The 15997-nt window shown below is 42.1% G+C and overlaps 1 protein-coding gene across 2 annotated transcripts in view; it reads left to right on the top strand.

The window, feature by feature from the left end:
• The window catches only part of Secisbp2 (SECIS binding protein 2), a 28543-nt gene extending 12720 nt beyond the window's left edge, over positions 1-15823 (top strand). For both annotated transcript variants that reach the window (XM_090329770.1, XM_090329769.1), the window contains exons 8-17: positions 169-291; positions 2134-2223; positions 4231-4363; positions 6553-6719; positions 8442-8580; positions 9694-9850; positions 10449-10669; positions 13193-13347; positions 13726-13915; positions 14579-15823. In XM_090329770.1, coding sequence (XP_090185896.1) covers positions 169-291; positions 2134-2223; positions 4231-4363; positions 6553-6719; positions 8442-8580; positions 9694-9850; positions 10449-10669; positions 13193-13347; positions 13726-13915; positions 14579-14682 — 1479 coding nt within the window. In that variant the 3' untranslated portion in view covers positions 14683-15823. The remainder of the gene's footprint in view (positions 1-168; positions 292-2133; positions 2224-4230; positions 4364-6552; positions 6720-8441; positions 8581-9693; positions 9851-10448; positions 10670-13192; positions 13348-13725; positions 13916-14578) is intronic.
• Positions 15824-15997: the final 174 nt, after the last annotated feature.

The following is a 15997-nucleotide window of genomic DNA, read 5'->3' as shown; positions in this document are numbered from 1 at the left end:
TGAATAGTGTGGCTTTTCAGAAGTAGGAGACCAGAAGCCTTACTTTGAGTACAGTTACCATGGGACTGATAATCTTAATTTTAGTACCTAAAATATCTAAAACATGATAGGGAAGGTTCTGTCAAATGCTACAAATTCTCACTAATATGTTTTTATTTTTTATTCTAGTCTAAAGCATCACAGGGTAATGACCTTGAAAAGAACGAATCTTCTAGAAAGAATAAGAAAAAGAAAGAAAAGTCTAAATCAAACTATGAAATCTTGACAGTTCAAGAGCCACCAAGGATTGAAGTACATTTATATTTATTACTGATTTTGTGTTAAATACAGACATGTGAATGCATACTGATTTCCTAAATGTTAACATTTTTGCTAGTAATCCTCTTCTAGTGCTAAAGAAAATAGTGATTTATTGTCTTCACCTTTTTCTTTTGGCTTCCCAAATGTCTCATGGCAGAGAGTCAGTAAAATTTGAATGAATGAATGATAGTCAAAACTCAAGCTGTTGTTGCTTGTTATTCGTATTTTTCCTTAGTTTTCTTCTCTGCTTTAGAATAGTGACTTTCGTAATATTTTCTTTTTCTAGCTACATTATCTTCTTGCAAAATACTTCACTACAGAGAGAGAGACTTAGAATATCATAAATTTATTATGGACTCCAGTTAGGAGAATTCTGTGAACTTCCTCCCAAAGCCTTGTTACAGGGCATCTAGTAATGGTGTATTTTTGTAAGTTAGCCAGACTCTATGTTTCTCACAGGCCTTGTGTTTTTCAAGCTGGCTTGTCTGATGCAGGTTCCTAGCTGCTTCTGTAGGCACAAGGTCTCATAGAAGTGCTGCTTACGTGTCCATCCTAGAATCAGACTAGGATGTACCCACAAACCTGGGAGGATGTTTCTAAAAGCTCTTGGAATATCTGTTTGATAGTAATGGTTAGGGCTGATGAATAAGTCATGTTTTGGACCCTATTTTGCATATAACTTTCCCCAAGGTACCTAACCAATAAAATGACAAAAATCTTGACAAAAAGACCTAAATTATGTTTAAATGTTTTTGTTTTTCTGGTACTAGGGCTTAAGCATGGTATCTCATTTTCTCATGGCATTTTATACTTAATGCCTGGTAGTCTAACCAGACCTTCAATCCAGCATTTTTGCTGGTTAAAGAGTCTCACCGACTTTACAGCCTGGCTCAGCTTTGAATCAGAGTCTCATTTTCTGAGGAGCTAGGATTATATGTGTGAGCCATTAGTGCTCAGATTTTAACATTCTTTTAGCCAGGCTTGTTGCCATTGTCTCTTCATTAGCCTATCTAATGTAAACTGTAGAATATTTAGATCTTCTGAAGCTAGATTTGATTGTGTGTGTTTGTGTGCGTGTGTGCGTGTGTGCTTGTGCTCAAGCACACGTGTATATTGAGCCACAGCTCCACTTCTGGCTTTTTTTTTTATTATTATTAATTGAAGTTAAGTGTCCTAGGGACTTACCTTCTTGGGTTGTTTGGTTTTGAACTGTGATTCTCAGATCTCAACCTCCTGAATAGCTAGGTTTGTAGACATGAGCACTGGTGGCTGGCCGATATTTTTTTCTTTGTTAATTTGAACTCGAGGCTTGGTATTTTCTATACAGGCACTCTCAATTGAGATACACCCAGTCCTTAAAAACTTTGTCTTTGGGGCAATGGAAGAGTGCTTGCCTAGCATGCACAAAGACCTGGGTTTGATTCCTCAGTTCCACATACATAGAAAAAGCCGAAAGTGGTGCTGTGGCTCAAGTGGTAGAACTCTTAACCTTGAGAAAGCCCAAGGGTAGTGCTCAGGCCCTGAGTTCAAGCCCAGGACTGACCAGAAAAAAAAACCCGCAAAAAAAAACATTGCCTTTGAAAACAGCAGGTTTTTAGGTATTCTCATACAAAAACTCCTGTGGTTATGCAGTGGTTATACAATCCTAGGGTAGTATACCTTTTATTGGACAAGATTTAAAGCAGAAGCTCTAATGTTTGTATTTGGCAGGTATTTTATATCAACTTTTGAAACTTTGTGGATTCTAGTAAAGAAAATTAACAGGGAAATTGTACTTACTGTATTTGCATTTTCTGAATGAATGAAGAACTAAAAAATGTGTGGTTTGCCTAGGATGCAGAGGAATTTCCCAACCTGGCAGTTGCATCTGAAAGAAGAGACAAAATAGAAGCATTGAAATTTCAGTCTAAACAGCAGCCACAGGTAATTGTTAGGTTCAAACCAAATTTGCTCTAAGTTTAACTTTTATCTCACTAAACTCTTAATAAAACCTATTCTTTCAAATATTTTTGTGTACTGAGACAGGTGGTTTTGTCTTCATGTATTACTTCCTTTGAGAATTGCCTCCTGTGTTGAGACAATTAGCCCTTAGCTAAAACTTTCTGTCCTTTTATCTTACTGTTGGTAAAATAGTTGTTGTGTCAGAAAGGAGGGGGAAATGTTTACTGTTCATTCAGGAAAGGGAAGAATTCATTTTTAAGACCAGTAGTATGTTACAGAAGAAAAGTAAGAGGCAAAAAAAAAAAAAAAAAAAAAAGCCGGGCACAATGGCTCACACCTGTAATCCTAGCTCCTCAGGAGGCGGAGATCTGAGGATCATGGTTCAAAGCCACCCTGGACACTAAAGAACATGAAATTCTTATCTCCAATTAATCACTAAAAGATGGGAAGTGGGGCTCTGGCTCTGAGGGTAGGATAGTAGCCTGGAGCTGAAGAGCTCAGGGACAGCACCTAGGGCCAGAGTTCAAGCCCCATGACCCACCAAAAAGAAAAAGATTCAGCCATCAATACAAAAGTCAAAAAAGAAGTGATTCTTCCTGATCCCATTGATTCAAGTTGGAGTTATGGTTCATAATTCTGATGGGGATCTTGCATACTTGAGGTCATTTATTCTTTAGAAAGTTCTTCTTTGTTTTGTCTTTTTTTATTTTATTTTTTATCGTCAGGGTAATGTATAGGGGAGTTACAGTTACATTTGCCAGATAGTAGGTGCATTACTTCTCACACATTGATACCCCTTCTCATGTTTTTGTCCCCAGTTTCCTCCCCCACCCCCCAATCATCTTGCTTTCCCCCCTTCCCTATTCCAATTCCAATTCCAAATTAACAAACATACATACAGTATACCAGGTAGCAAAGTCAGATACAGTAACAATATGAGATTAACCAAGGGGGCAACAAAAGAAGAGAAATAACATAGTACATTAAGAACAACTTTTTTTGGGGGGGGGAGGCTGGGCTCATCTGGACTTTTATCCTCCTTATATTTGTTATACAAATGACATAGATATGTGTCACAGTGTGTAGATTTTTTTTTTTTTGAGAGCGAATCTTGCTAACTTTTTTCTCAAGGTGGCTTTGAACCATGGTTCTATACGTAGAACTGTGCCACTGTGTCTTTTCTTATTTTCATATTTCAAAAAAGGGAATCTCCTTTTAAAGGAGAGAGATTATGTGGTAATATTTCACATTTTTTATTTAAGCCGTGTGGAAATAAACTTTCATCAGATCATGTGTCATAGTTTGCTTATTCTGTATCCTTCCATCAGGTCTCCTTGCCTGTCATAGTTGTCCTGGGTATTCTCCTGGTATGATGTGAGCCCTCAAATAATAGAGGTGACAAAAGAATTGGCAGCAGGAGAGTGGTTGTGAGAGTAGGGGCACTGAGTGCCCTAAGACCAATAGTTGTGCTTTTTTCATATACCTTTATACATTCTCAAGACTCAAATCATAAACTTTTTCAAAAATAAATTTGCTAAGAAAAATAAGAGATACCTATATTTAGAGTTCATCTGCTGGGTGTGTGATTTGGGTATAGGTAGACTTTTGTTCATATTCAATAATTTTATTATAGCTTATTGGCTCATTAGGCAGTTGGAGAGAGAATGATGCATGTGAGGCAGCAGTTCTGACTAAGTCACATAACACAAGCTTTTATTTGCCTTATTTGCTAATAACTCTTACTAGACATGTAGAGAGATATATGTAGATGACTTTGTATAAACCTAGTGCTCTGAATGAAGAGGTTCAGAACCAACTGCAATAGGATTGTCAGTATGAGATTGTTATTACTTTTCTTAATTTGATGTAAAAATTTTTACTGCTAAGTCTCATATATATTCACTTTATCTTTACATGCAGTTTTTGTAAAAATGAAACATTCATCATGTAAAATATTATAAATGAACGTATGGTTTTTGAACTTTGTAGAATAATTTTAAAAACAGTGGAAAGAAGAGCCAGATTCCAGTGCAGTTGGATTTAGGGGGCATGCTGGCAGCACTGGAAAAGAAGCAGCATGCCCAGAATGCCAAGCAGTCCTCCAAACCAGTTGTGTTCTCAGGTTGGTGTCTTCTTTTGGCCAGAGGCAAAACTTTTTTCAGAGGTACCAGTTTGTAAATATTGTCTCTTAGAGTGAAAAATGATGTATGTATCATTGCAACAAGTGTGGTACTGGAATAAACATAGACATGTGCTAATAGAGTAGAATTGAGAGTATAAAAATAAACCTGAATATACTATTCCTTAATTTTCTTTTTTCTTGGGGCGGGGGAGGGGGGTTGGGGCTGCTCCTGGGCCTTGAATTTAGGACCTGGGTTTCCTGAGCATTTTTGCTCAAGGTTAAGACTCTACCACTTGAGCCATACCTCCATGTCTGTTTTTGTTGTTGTTGTTGTTGTTGTTTTTGCCAGTCCTGGGGCTTGAACTCAGCCTGAGCACTGTCCTTGGGCTTTCCTCAAGACTAACATGCTACCACTTGAGCCACAGTGCCACTTCAGGCTTTCTCTGTATGTGATAGCAAGGAATCAAGCCCAGGGCTTCTTATATGCTAAGCAAGCACCATACCACTAGGCCACACTCCCAGCATGAAAAATTTCTAGTCAGAAGTAGAGGGTATACTATGGACTTTTCTAGTCTATACCATTAGCCAGCTACAACATTGAACATTTTCCAGCCTTACATCATCACAAATCCTGCAGCAGTATGGTCTTGGGCAGCAGTCAGACTATACAATACAGTTGCCTGTATTAGATTGGACAAAGGTGACTTTATGCAAGCTGAGCTGTACTGGGTTTACCAAAGAGGCAGGAATATTCCTGGTACCAGGGTCCCAGTTACACATCCGGCTTGAATGGGATGACTAGGCTATTGCTGCTCCCATGTGCTCTTGTGCTCCTCTAAGCCTTTGCTTGATTTGGCTAGAGGCTGATAGGTTTGCTTTGGGCAGTTCTGACTACCTCTCTAGCTGCTTTGTTGGAGGAAATGATCAGCTTTACTGCTCTGGGTGCAGATTCCTAAGTCCACTGTGACTGCTCTGCCTGCTCTGCCCAGAACTGCCTGGCATTGTGAAATGGAGACTGCAGAGGTACAGGTCCAGGGGCAGGTTTTTTGAAGGGCTGATCTTGATGATGGCATTGGGTAGCACGTGAGTGAGTAGATGTAAGCTTGGATGTGCTGCTTACATGTGTGTTTCAGACACTGGAATGAGGCTCTGCAGATGTAAGCCGCTGTGCTTAGCTTAGGTGAGAAGCAGCTTCCAATGCAGGTAGCGTTGTCTTGGACAACGATGTAAGTGAATGCTTTGTCCTGAAGTATGGGGATTGCATAGATAAGACAAAGCACGTATTATAAAACTCCATATTATGTTATTAAAGGAGGGTGACCAAATATATTGGAAACAAATGGTTGTTGAAATACAATGAAAGATGAGGGATGAAATCCATGAAGATTTGTGGTTTAGCATTCTCTTTGACATGTGCTTGGAAATTTTCCTAGTTAAAAGACAGGGAAACAGGATGCACTCGTTATTTTTAGCACTTGGAAGACTGAGGCAGTAGAACCACTAGTTTGAAGCTGGATTGGGCTACGTAGCAAGACCTTTTCTCAAAAAACAAAAGTAGAAAAGACACAACCTCTAAATAGTTACTAAGATGTGTAGTAGATTGGACAGGAAAGTTAAGTGTCGAATCATGCAGAGAGATTATACTATGCTGCCCATGGTGAGATTGGGCAAGTTTAAATCTAGAAAACTGAAGAGAATCAAATAGAACTATTACTGGAATTGTGTAAGGGCCTTGTAAGGTAGCTCAGTGTAAGGTACATGTGTGGAAGGTCATACTGCCTTCTGCCAAGGCAGTGCTAGCTCACTATGAGGTAGGCAGAGTTGATTCCCTTGATTCCCCCACAGGACTGGTAAGTGCCAGCTACCTAGAAATGTCCCCAGTCAAAACATGGGAGCCATACATTAACAGACTTACTGAGAGTCAGCAGATTTCATTATATGGATAAAGTTTACATCTTCCTGAACTAATTGATAGAGTTGAGATCCCATCCAAAATGTAATGAACTTCATTTGGAATCATTGCCAGTTAGAAGAATGTGTGAGAGATTGCATGGCAAAGATGAGAAAGGTTTGGAATCTGGTTGAGGGTGGCATGAGAGACCCCTTCAGATATCCTAGACAGACAGTATGGAGATGTAGTCAGGACTGTTGGAAAGTGGTCATGTGACATTTGTTCCACCATGCTGCAGTTGGAGCTGTGCCGGTCCTTTCCAAAGGAGCTACCTCTGGTGAAAGAAACCACCGCTTCAATCAGGTGAAGACCCCGCACAACCCTCTAGACTCCAGTGCCCCTTTGATGAAGAAAGGGAAACAAAGGGAGGTTCCCAAGGCCAAGAAGCCCACCTCACTGAAGAAGGTATGTGGAGTGTTTCCATGGGATCAAGACACTGGCAAATGGGCAAAATGTCACATAGCCATACTGACTTCTTCTAGTTCTTACATCTTTAATCTTTTTAGGTTATTATTGGAATTAAGTGTGGTGGTCCACACTCATGCGGCAGTAGGATCCTGAATTTGAGGTTAGCTTGAGCTACGTAGTGAGACCTGTCTCAAAAACAAACATCTGGAGTCCATGGCTTGTGTTCTATAATCTAGCTACTAGGGAGACACAGACCAAGAGAATTGTAGGGAGCATCTAACCTGGTAAAAAAGTTTTAAACACCCCATTTCAACCAATAGCTTGATGCTGTGTTATGCATCTCTCATCTCATCTGTGGGGGGAAATAAGAAATAGAACAAGTATTATGGTTTATACATTGTTGATGTTGGCTAGGGTAGAAATATGACCCTATCTCAAATATGACCCTATCCATATAGATAGAGATATATCTTTCTAGCAGGGACCAGGGTAACTTAGTTCAAGACCCAGTACCACCAAACAAGAATCCAAAGTTGATGTTACTTGTACATGTTGCATAATATTGTGTTTTGTGTTTCTTTAGCATATTGCTATTGCTGTTTACTTGTTACTTGTTTTTACTTATTGTGTTTACCAATGTTACTTGGTACTGTTTAACAAAACTGGTACTGTCTGTTTACATCCCATGTCTGATACAGTCAGTGTGGCCACTGAGTGTGGGTCATACTTTCTGGTTTCTAATGTCTATCAGAATTTTATGTTGAAAAATGAATATTTTTTATCAGCATGCATTAACTGTACATTGTGACATTTCTATGTATGTATTCAATGTATCCTACTCAGAGAGTCACCCCTTCTGTTCTCCCTTACTCCTCTACTCTCTTCTTAAAATGATTTTAAAGGTCTCATTGTTCTTATTTTTATATATGAAAATAAAATTCTCCATATTCATATATATATGTATATATATTTGTTTTGTTTTTTTGTCAGTTGTGGGGCTTGAACTCAGGGCCTGGGCTCTGTCTCTCTTTTTGTGATCAACACTAGTGTTTTACCACTTGAGCCACAGTACCACTTCTGGCTTTTGAGTGATTCATTGGAGATAAGAGTCTCACAGGGACTTTTCTGCCCAGGTTGGCTTCGAACTGTGATTCTCAGTTTTCAGCCTCCTGAGTAGCTAGGATTACAGGTTTGAGCCCTCAATGCCAGACTTTGTTGTTTTTGGGGTGTGTGTGTGGGTGTGTGTGTGTATACATGCATTTTGACTTTAGCACAAACAGAAATCCAGAAGGAAGTTACTTCTTCCTTCACACATTCTACTTCCGCTTACCAAGCTGTTCATTCACAGTTGACTATTGACTACTTCTGTGCTAACCTTCAATTTGGTTGTTCACACACTCCTGCAGTGTATATGCATGCTTCATGATTATTGAGGTGCTCATGCTTGGGTAAATGCTGAATCCTAGAGTTGGTTTCAAGCCAAGGTTCTTGTGTGCTGGCTTTGCATTCCCAGGGGCACTGTGGTGCTCTTGCACTTGGTATGAGGATCATACCAAGTATTAGCGCATCACTGAAAAGGGGAAGCATGCATGCCTGCACTCCAGAGGCACAACCAGATATCTTCGCTAAGCTGTGCTTGGGAAGTTTATTTTGCAGGAGAATTTGTCTTGTTTAAATATGTCTTATTTAAATATGTCAATTGTTTGGTTAAATTTCAAGATTATTTTGAAAGAACGGCAAGAGCGAAAACAGCAACGACTCCAAGAAAATGCTGGGAGCCCAGCTATGGCCAATGATGATGCCCAAGATACAGAGAATGTTGCGGAAGACCCGGCCCCTGACCTGGCAGAGCCGGCAGGTACCAGTTTCTTTGTATTTTTGTTGGACAGACTTTCAGATGGGAGCAGCGGTGAGAAAATAGACTGTGTACAGGAGTTGTGCTGGACTCACCAGCTCCTTGCGCCTTTGTGATGGAATGCAGGTTAATGCTGTATATTGGATGCAGGAGTTCTCACACCCCAGCTTTACAGGGAGTGAAGTCCTGTTGATGGAGTGGTGCATCCCAGGCCTCTGATTCCAGGGTTTCTCAGGGCCTAGGTGCTGTCACTTAGCAATTTTGCTCAGGGCTAGCACTCTACCACTTTGAGTCATCAAACCTCTTACGATTTTTCGGTTAGTTAATTGGAGATAAGAGTCTTACAGACTTTCTTACGTGGGCTTGCTTTGGACTGTGATCCTCAGATCTCAGCCTCACAAGTAGCTAAGATTACAGGTATGAACCTCTAGCACCCAGCAGGAATACTTTTTGTGTGTGTGTTGTGGTCCTGGGAGTTGTTGCGACTAAGCTTTGTGTACTCAAAGGTAGTGATTTCCTACTTGAACCACCACTCTACTTTTGGCTTTTTGGTGGTTAACTGGAGATTTAGAGTCTCAGCAACTTTTCTTTTGGGGCTGGCTTCGTACCACAGTCCTCAGATCTTAATCTCCTGAGTAGCGAGGATTATAGGCACGGACCTGTAATTTGACGATTTAGGAAATCTTTAATACAGAGTGATTTAAGGCATTTGGACAACTCAGTTCTAAACATGGTTTTTAAAGCTTCCTGGTACTAAAAATATTTCAGGTCATATTACAAAATTGAAAGAGACATTGCTTGAAAATGGTAAAATGGTAAGTTTTCCATACATTTTACTGCAATGAAGGTGAAAAGTAGACGTAGGGAGGATGGTGCCTTCAGGAAGACCATAAAGTTGTCTTACTGCTTCAGTGAGCTTTTCTCTTCCATCCTGACTGGGTGAGCTTCCCGCCATCCGTGAGCTCCCTGTGGTGTTGTCAGGAGTTGGAGAATATAAGAGGATGCTAGTTGAGTGAACCTAGGCCATGGAGTTGTCTGCCCCTCTGTGTGCATAGAGGCCTGCAGAGGTTCCATAGTGATTTTTTGTTACTGTTGTTGTTTTCTTTTTCTTTGAAGGTCTTGGGGTGACAGAAGAATCGGTTTCTTTCACTCCTGTAGCTGAGGGCAAATCAGAAGAGCCATTTGACGCTGAGCTCCAGAGGGACACAGAGGCCTGCCATTCCACCTCTGACCCCAGTACCCTCCCCAAGATCCATAGCCGGAGATTCCGGGAGTGAGTAGGCACCTATTGAGGATAGGGATTGGGTTTGGATCTGTTTCCTCCTGTGCTTACAGTGTACAGTGTCATAAATCCATGTAGTTTGGCCACATTCCACTTTAATCTTCTGTAATGGGAGTAGGTAGCTATGTCTGCAGGTGTTGGGCTGGGGGGTAGAGGAGTAATCTTTGGGTACATACTGTAGCTTCTTTATGGTAACAATGGAAATGGTGCCTTTAGTCCATGTTTTAGTTGAGGAATGGGTAGTGTAGTAGTGATGACTTCTGGGTACTCTTCCATGTTTCAGTTTCTCTCTGGTTACTGAGGACTTGTTCTTCCTGCTGTTCTTCAGGTGGGGAAGACACAGGAAAGTCCCTAATCTGGGTTCTGTATAAGCCACGAGGGTAGGTGTAGTTGGCAGTTGAAGGTGGTAGTGGGAGGAATACATACTCTTCACCTTTCAGAGGTCCCCAGAAATTCATAGTTCTGGGGAGTGCTAGTGTCTTTCATGGCTTCCTGTCTGAAGCTGTCTCTTCTCCCTGGGGTTGGGCAGTTTTTCGAGCCACAGTGCTGCAGCTAGTGCCAAGATCGTGTTGTCTGATCTCCCCTCCAGTTACTGCAGCCAGATGCTTAGTAAAGAAGTAGATGCTTGTGTCACAGACCTACTCAAGGAACTTGTACGTTTCCAAGATCGTATGTACCAAAAGGATCCAGTCAAGGCCAAGACCAAACGCCGACTTGTACTGGGACTGAGGGAAGTTCTTAAACACCTAAAACTCAGGAAACTGAAATGTATCATCATTTCTCCCAACTGTGAGAAGATACAGTCAAAAGGTAAGGGCACTAAAGCATGTGTGGCCGTGGGCCCCTGACTGTGACAGACTCACTGGCCCCACACCTGGCCAGTGGCCTGGGCCATACTTGTGCCAGCCCTGGCAGCTTATTTTCATTTTTTAACCAACTGCCTCCCGGTGCATTGTCCAGTGGGCACTTCACTCTTAGGCAGGCAGATGTTGCCTCTACATGAGTTTCCAGCAGCTCACACAGGCCCCCCTCTGGCAACAGGGAAGAGTGCCCAAGCTGCTGCTCTGGCACTCAGGAGAATAGCTGAAGACCCTTAGTATTTTCCCTTCCTGGTACTGGGGGGTGAACTTAGCTCCTGGAGCCTTTTATGCAAGCTCTGTACCACATGAGCCACATATTCAGCCCTACAAACATTTGCCATTTGGCTATGGTAGCCAATAGCTTGCAGTCATTTTAAAGGTGAAAGTTGATGGCCTGGCTTTGAACTGTGTAATCATGGTATTGTAAGTAGTATCTTACCATCAAATTTAAACTTCACAGGCTGCTGCAGTGCCTCCCCTGGTGTGGGCATGGCTTCCCCTTCCCAATCCACACACCTCACTTCTTCCTTTTTAAATTTTTATTAGTTTACTTTGTTGTTGTTATGTAGAGGTGAAGTACTTAATGCCCTTTTTGGGGAGTTGTTAGCTTTTTTCTCATGTGGGATGGTCAGTATCTTCTCTCTTAAGAACTTCAGCTTTTCTGTGAACTGTTAGTTTCATACGCTGATTTCTTTATGTTAACACGCTTTTTATTTGTAGTAAGCAATCCAATGATTGAAGAGTTGTAAATATTTTTCTGGTTTGTTTTTAATTTTTTTCTTTTTTTGCCTAGTAGAGACTAGAGTCTGTAAATATTATTTCATACTTTGGTATGGAGGCCAGTATACAGCCTCCTTGTAGCTTAGACTGGCTTGGAGCTCAAAATCCTCCTGCCTCTGCCTCCCAGCTGCTGGGATTATAGATGTTTGCCACCTGACCTGGCTGTTTTTTTACCTTTTTTTTCCTTTTCCAATTTTGTTATAAAGCTGATGCCCAGAGGTCTTACAAAAGTCAGGTAAAGAGTAAATTTCTTTTTGGACAGTGTCATCCTTTCCCTGGCTTTCTCCTAACTTTACCCTCCCATCTCCACCCATAAGTTGTGTAGTTCATTCTCAACAGTATCCAGTGAGTACCACTGCTGCATTTGTTCTCCATTTCTGTGCCTCTCCTTACACTCCCAATGACATATAAACGAACACACAGAATAAAAAGGAAGGAGAGAAAAACAGCAAAAAAGAAAAAAAACTTTGATTTTATTTCCTGGAGTTCATTGTTTGTTTATTCTTTTTGGGGAGGTGAGGGGGCCTTCATGGGGCTTGAACTCTGGGCCTAGGTACTGTCCCTGAGCTCTTCAGCTCAAGGCCAGTGCTCTATCACTTGAGCCACAGCACCACTTTTGGTTTTTTGGTGGCTAATTGGAGATAAATCTCATAGACTTTTGTGCCTGGGCTGGCTTTGAACTGTGATCCTGAGAAGCTGTTTATTTACTTTTTGCATATGAATTTTACTTCATTTTTCAACCTCATGCCAGAGTTACTAAGATTTTTTTTAAATTCAGTTTTCATATATTAAGGTTATTTCTGGATCTTGTCAATCCTTCTCTCTTTTAAATTGTCCGTGGCTTAAAAGAATAGTCTTGTACCTGGCCATGTCAGCATCAGGTATTCTCATACGTCATCCCTGTTTAATTTCTCAAATCCTGTTTATAGGAAGTCATAGCATTTTAAAGTGTGAGGGTAAAATAGAGATGATCATCTTATTCAAGAGTACACATGCCTTTGTACTTAGATACTCTCAGTATAGTTGGCAGATTGAAGGTCTATATGTCTTTCACATTGCTTGATAAGTGTATTCTTGCCTGTTGCAGTCTTTTGTTTCCTTTGTGAATGGAGTCAGTTCTTAGATTGCATATTGCAGCTGGCTGCTGTTAGAGTATAGAGAAACATATGCCACAGCCTTCATTTACTTCTAGGTCATGAGTGCTTCTCAGGGCCATTGGGGCTCCTATTGGCTTTCCATTTCTCCTTTTTCATACTGGCCTTGGCTAGTATGTCAGCAGTGAGCCCCTGGGAGCATGACCCCTGGGCCACCAGACCAGTGGTGCCATACAGGAGAGAACCTTGATACCTCTGAATCTGTTTCTCCTCTGTGAATGGGGCTTTAGCACCTGCCTATTAGGATTTAGGAGAGATTAGGGTTTCTGCATTGAAACAATAGAACAGTGGCCTGGTGTAAAATGTTCACTGATGTTTACTGATTAATGTTTCCATTAGCACAATGCTGGTGGTATGTTACTAGGTTATGATGATGATTATCTCCCTTGGCGAATTAATTGGTTCTTTTATGAGGCTGTTATTTGCTTCCTCTCAATGACATTTGTCAAGGACCGCTGACCCAGGGAGGAAGAGAGGTGCCTTGCTCATTGTAGAATCAGTGTTACGCTCTGTGTGATGTGTCCTTATGCTCTGAGCAGGTGGGCTGGATGACACTCTACACACCATTATTGATTATGCCTGTGAGCAGAACATCCCTTTTGTCTTCGCTCTCAACCGCAAGGCTCTGGGGCGGAGTCTGAACAAAGCAGTTCCTGTCAGTGTCGTGGGGATCTTCAGCTATGATGGAGCCCAGGTGAGTTGGGCTCAAGCCTCTTTGGTCACTGTCCATGGAAAGAAGGTGGGAGATGACCTGTGTGTCTACCCATTAACAGCCCAGAACCTCATGTCGGCACTGAGAATCAGCTGTCATTAAGACAGAACATTCTTAAGAGACTGTCTCCTTACCAGCACCAAGTTAACGTTCCGACTTTGGTTCTGGACTCCCAAGCAACAGAGATGTGCCTCAAGCAGGTCTCACAAGTCAGCTCTGCCCATCATTTTCTCTGGGCAGCCTGTTGTACACCCATAGGCAAAGGCCCTGCTACCAACATTGTCCCTGCCTCACTGTGGAGGGTGGTGGTACTGCCTCTGGTCAACAGATGTCAGCTGTCTGCTTTCATTTGTACCCAAGGACCAGTTTCACAAGATGGTTGAGCTGACAATGGCAGCCCGGCAAGCATACAAGACCATGCTGGAGAACACACAGCAGGAGCTGGCAGGACAGCCTGAGCCTCAGCCTGCAACTGTCTTGCCCACAGAAGGCCCTGGTTGTACTGCTGTTGACAGTCACCTGGCTCCCTCTGGACAGCAGCCACACTACCGTGAGTGCTTCTGAGCATCCAGGTTTAATGTTCTCCAAGTTGTTTATCATCTTTAAATCAGTCCTCAGAAGGGTAGCTTGACGCCGATGCTGCCAGACCAACTGTAGGAGGGACTGGTAGATCCACCCAATATAAGACTCTAATAGAGCCCCAAAGGTCAAGGCCATGCTGGCTGCAAGAGCGTCTGATAGGTCTAGACTAGAACAGCTTTAGTAGGGCCCATTGGTCTGGGCCATTGCCTATAAAGTGTTAACCATTAAACTGTAGGAGTTACAAAAGTTTGTTAGTGACTGTGTCAGATACACATCAAACCAGTTGTCACCTGAACAGAGGTGGCTTAATGGTAGTATGTAAAATCAATTTGAGAGGCTAACTGGGGCCAAGCGAAGTTTCTCAAGGGCATTGCTTACCAAGGTATGGGTTTGTTTGTTTGTTTGTTTGTTTGTTTTGGAGGTGGGCATTCTGGAAGGGGGTGGCAGTGAGATTAATGCCACAAAATGAGCTCTGATCTAGCCTAGCAGCTGAGGAAGAGTAAATAGAGCCTGCTGAAGACTCCCTGAACAGAGTGAGGTATTGGTGGCCCCTGTAACTCACTGCTAGTTTCTGATGGGCTTGTATGACTTGTCACTATCTGCTCATCATTTGATCTATTTCTTGTTTCAGTTGAAATCTGGAGGAAACATCTGGAAGCATACAGTCAGTGTGCCCTGGAGCTAGAAGAATCGCTGGAGACTTCAACCTCTCACATGATGAACTTGAATTTATAAGAGGAGAGTTCTTTCCTGTGTGTGTATGTGTACGTGTGTATACTTTGGGCAAAGTGGGTAGAGACTTGAAAAAGACTTCCACCTTTACCTTCTCATATCTTCACTGGCCTAATGTATTAAGAGCAGCTGTTGAGTTGCAAGTTACCTGGCCTGAGAGTTACCTGGACACTTAGGTACATTGGTAGAAGCTTTTCCCGGAGTGAGCATTTCTGCTTGGGCCTTTGAGCATACTGTGGATCAGGAAAATATAGTCCTAGGTACTCAGGCTACCAAGGAAACCTCTTCGATTGCAGCGAAGCTGAGCCAAGCAAAGGAGTGTGCAGGAAGCAGGAGTTGTATGCCTGTCTACAGGGGATAATGGGGAGGGGCCCCTCTTGGCCCTTGTCCTCCTCCTGGAGACACTAGTGTCCATGCAGAAGGGCAGCAGGGAAAAGGGCTCTTTCTTCCAAGCTCTGCCACTTAATCATATGCAGGATTGGCTACAGTGAGCCTCAGAAGGAAAACAGGTTTGTAACCTGTGACACTAATGTGAATTACTTCTTTCAGTCTTTATTTTCCACAAAGTTGATGTGCATTGAGGTTTCTATATTTCAGTTTGTTAATTTACAAGTGTTTTTTTTAAATGAACATGTACTAAATGTGGTTTCTGTCTTAGAGGCCAAGAGGACAGAGCATTCCTTTTTTTTTTTCCTGCCAGTAAGAGGGCTTATTTATTTTGAATAAAGAGTGATTGTTTTCTTTTAGAGCTCAGGCATATCAATGGTCTGATCCCTGTTAGTTCCTCTGGAACACTGGCCTTTGAACCCACAGGACTAAGCAGGGGCAGTTGCTTTGCTGGCCTCCAGCCCTGCAAGTATTAACTAAGTTCAGTTCCAACTCCTGCTTGCATTTGTTTTGGCTTTGAAAATTCTGTGAATTGATTTCTGTCATGCCCAACCTCTCTCTCTGAGAAGTGAATGACCCATGATGGGCCTTAATACTGAGAGCACGAGGCGGGGCTGGTGGCCCTGGCAGAGCTGGCGTCTGAAGCACGACCTGCTGGAGCTGGTGGTGGCGAGCGTGTGTCCACCGTTGACAGCGTCTGAGTTGCTTTGATATGGGGCAGAGAAGGGGTCTTAGGTGGTGGTAGGTGGGAAGTTGATTATATTAAGTGAAAAATAGGAGATTATTTAAGAAATCTCTCCCTTAGATGAAGGCCACCTGCTTAGAAATACTCATAGAGTTCTCTACATCCGTGGACTTGGTTTTCTTCTTGTCCAGATTTATGTTTTAAACAGAGTGCTTATGAGTGGTATTTGGACTTCTAATTCACCTT

The sequence above is a fragment of the Megascapheus bottae genome, chromosome 3, assembly GCF_031878675.1.
Source record: "Megascapheus bottae isolate mThoBot1 chromosome 3, mThoBot2.hap1, whole genome shotgun sequence".
In the NCBI taxonomy this organism is placed as follows: domain Eukaryota; kingdom Metazoa; phylum Chordata; class Mammalia; order Rodentia; family Geomyidae; genus Megascapheus; species Megascapheus bottae.
The sequence above is the reverse complement of the archived record's forward strand: the minus strand, read 5'-3'. Positions and strand labels throughout refer to the sequence as shown.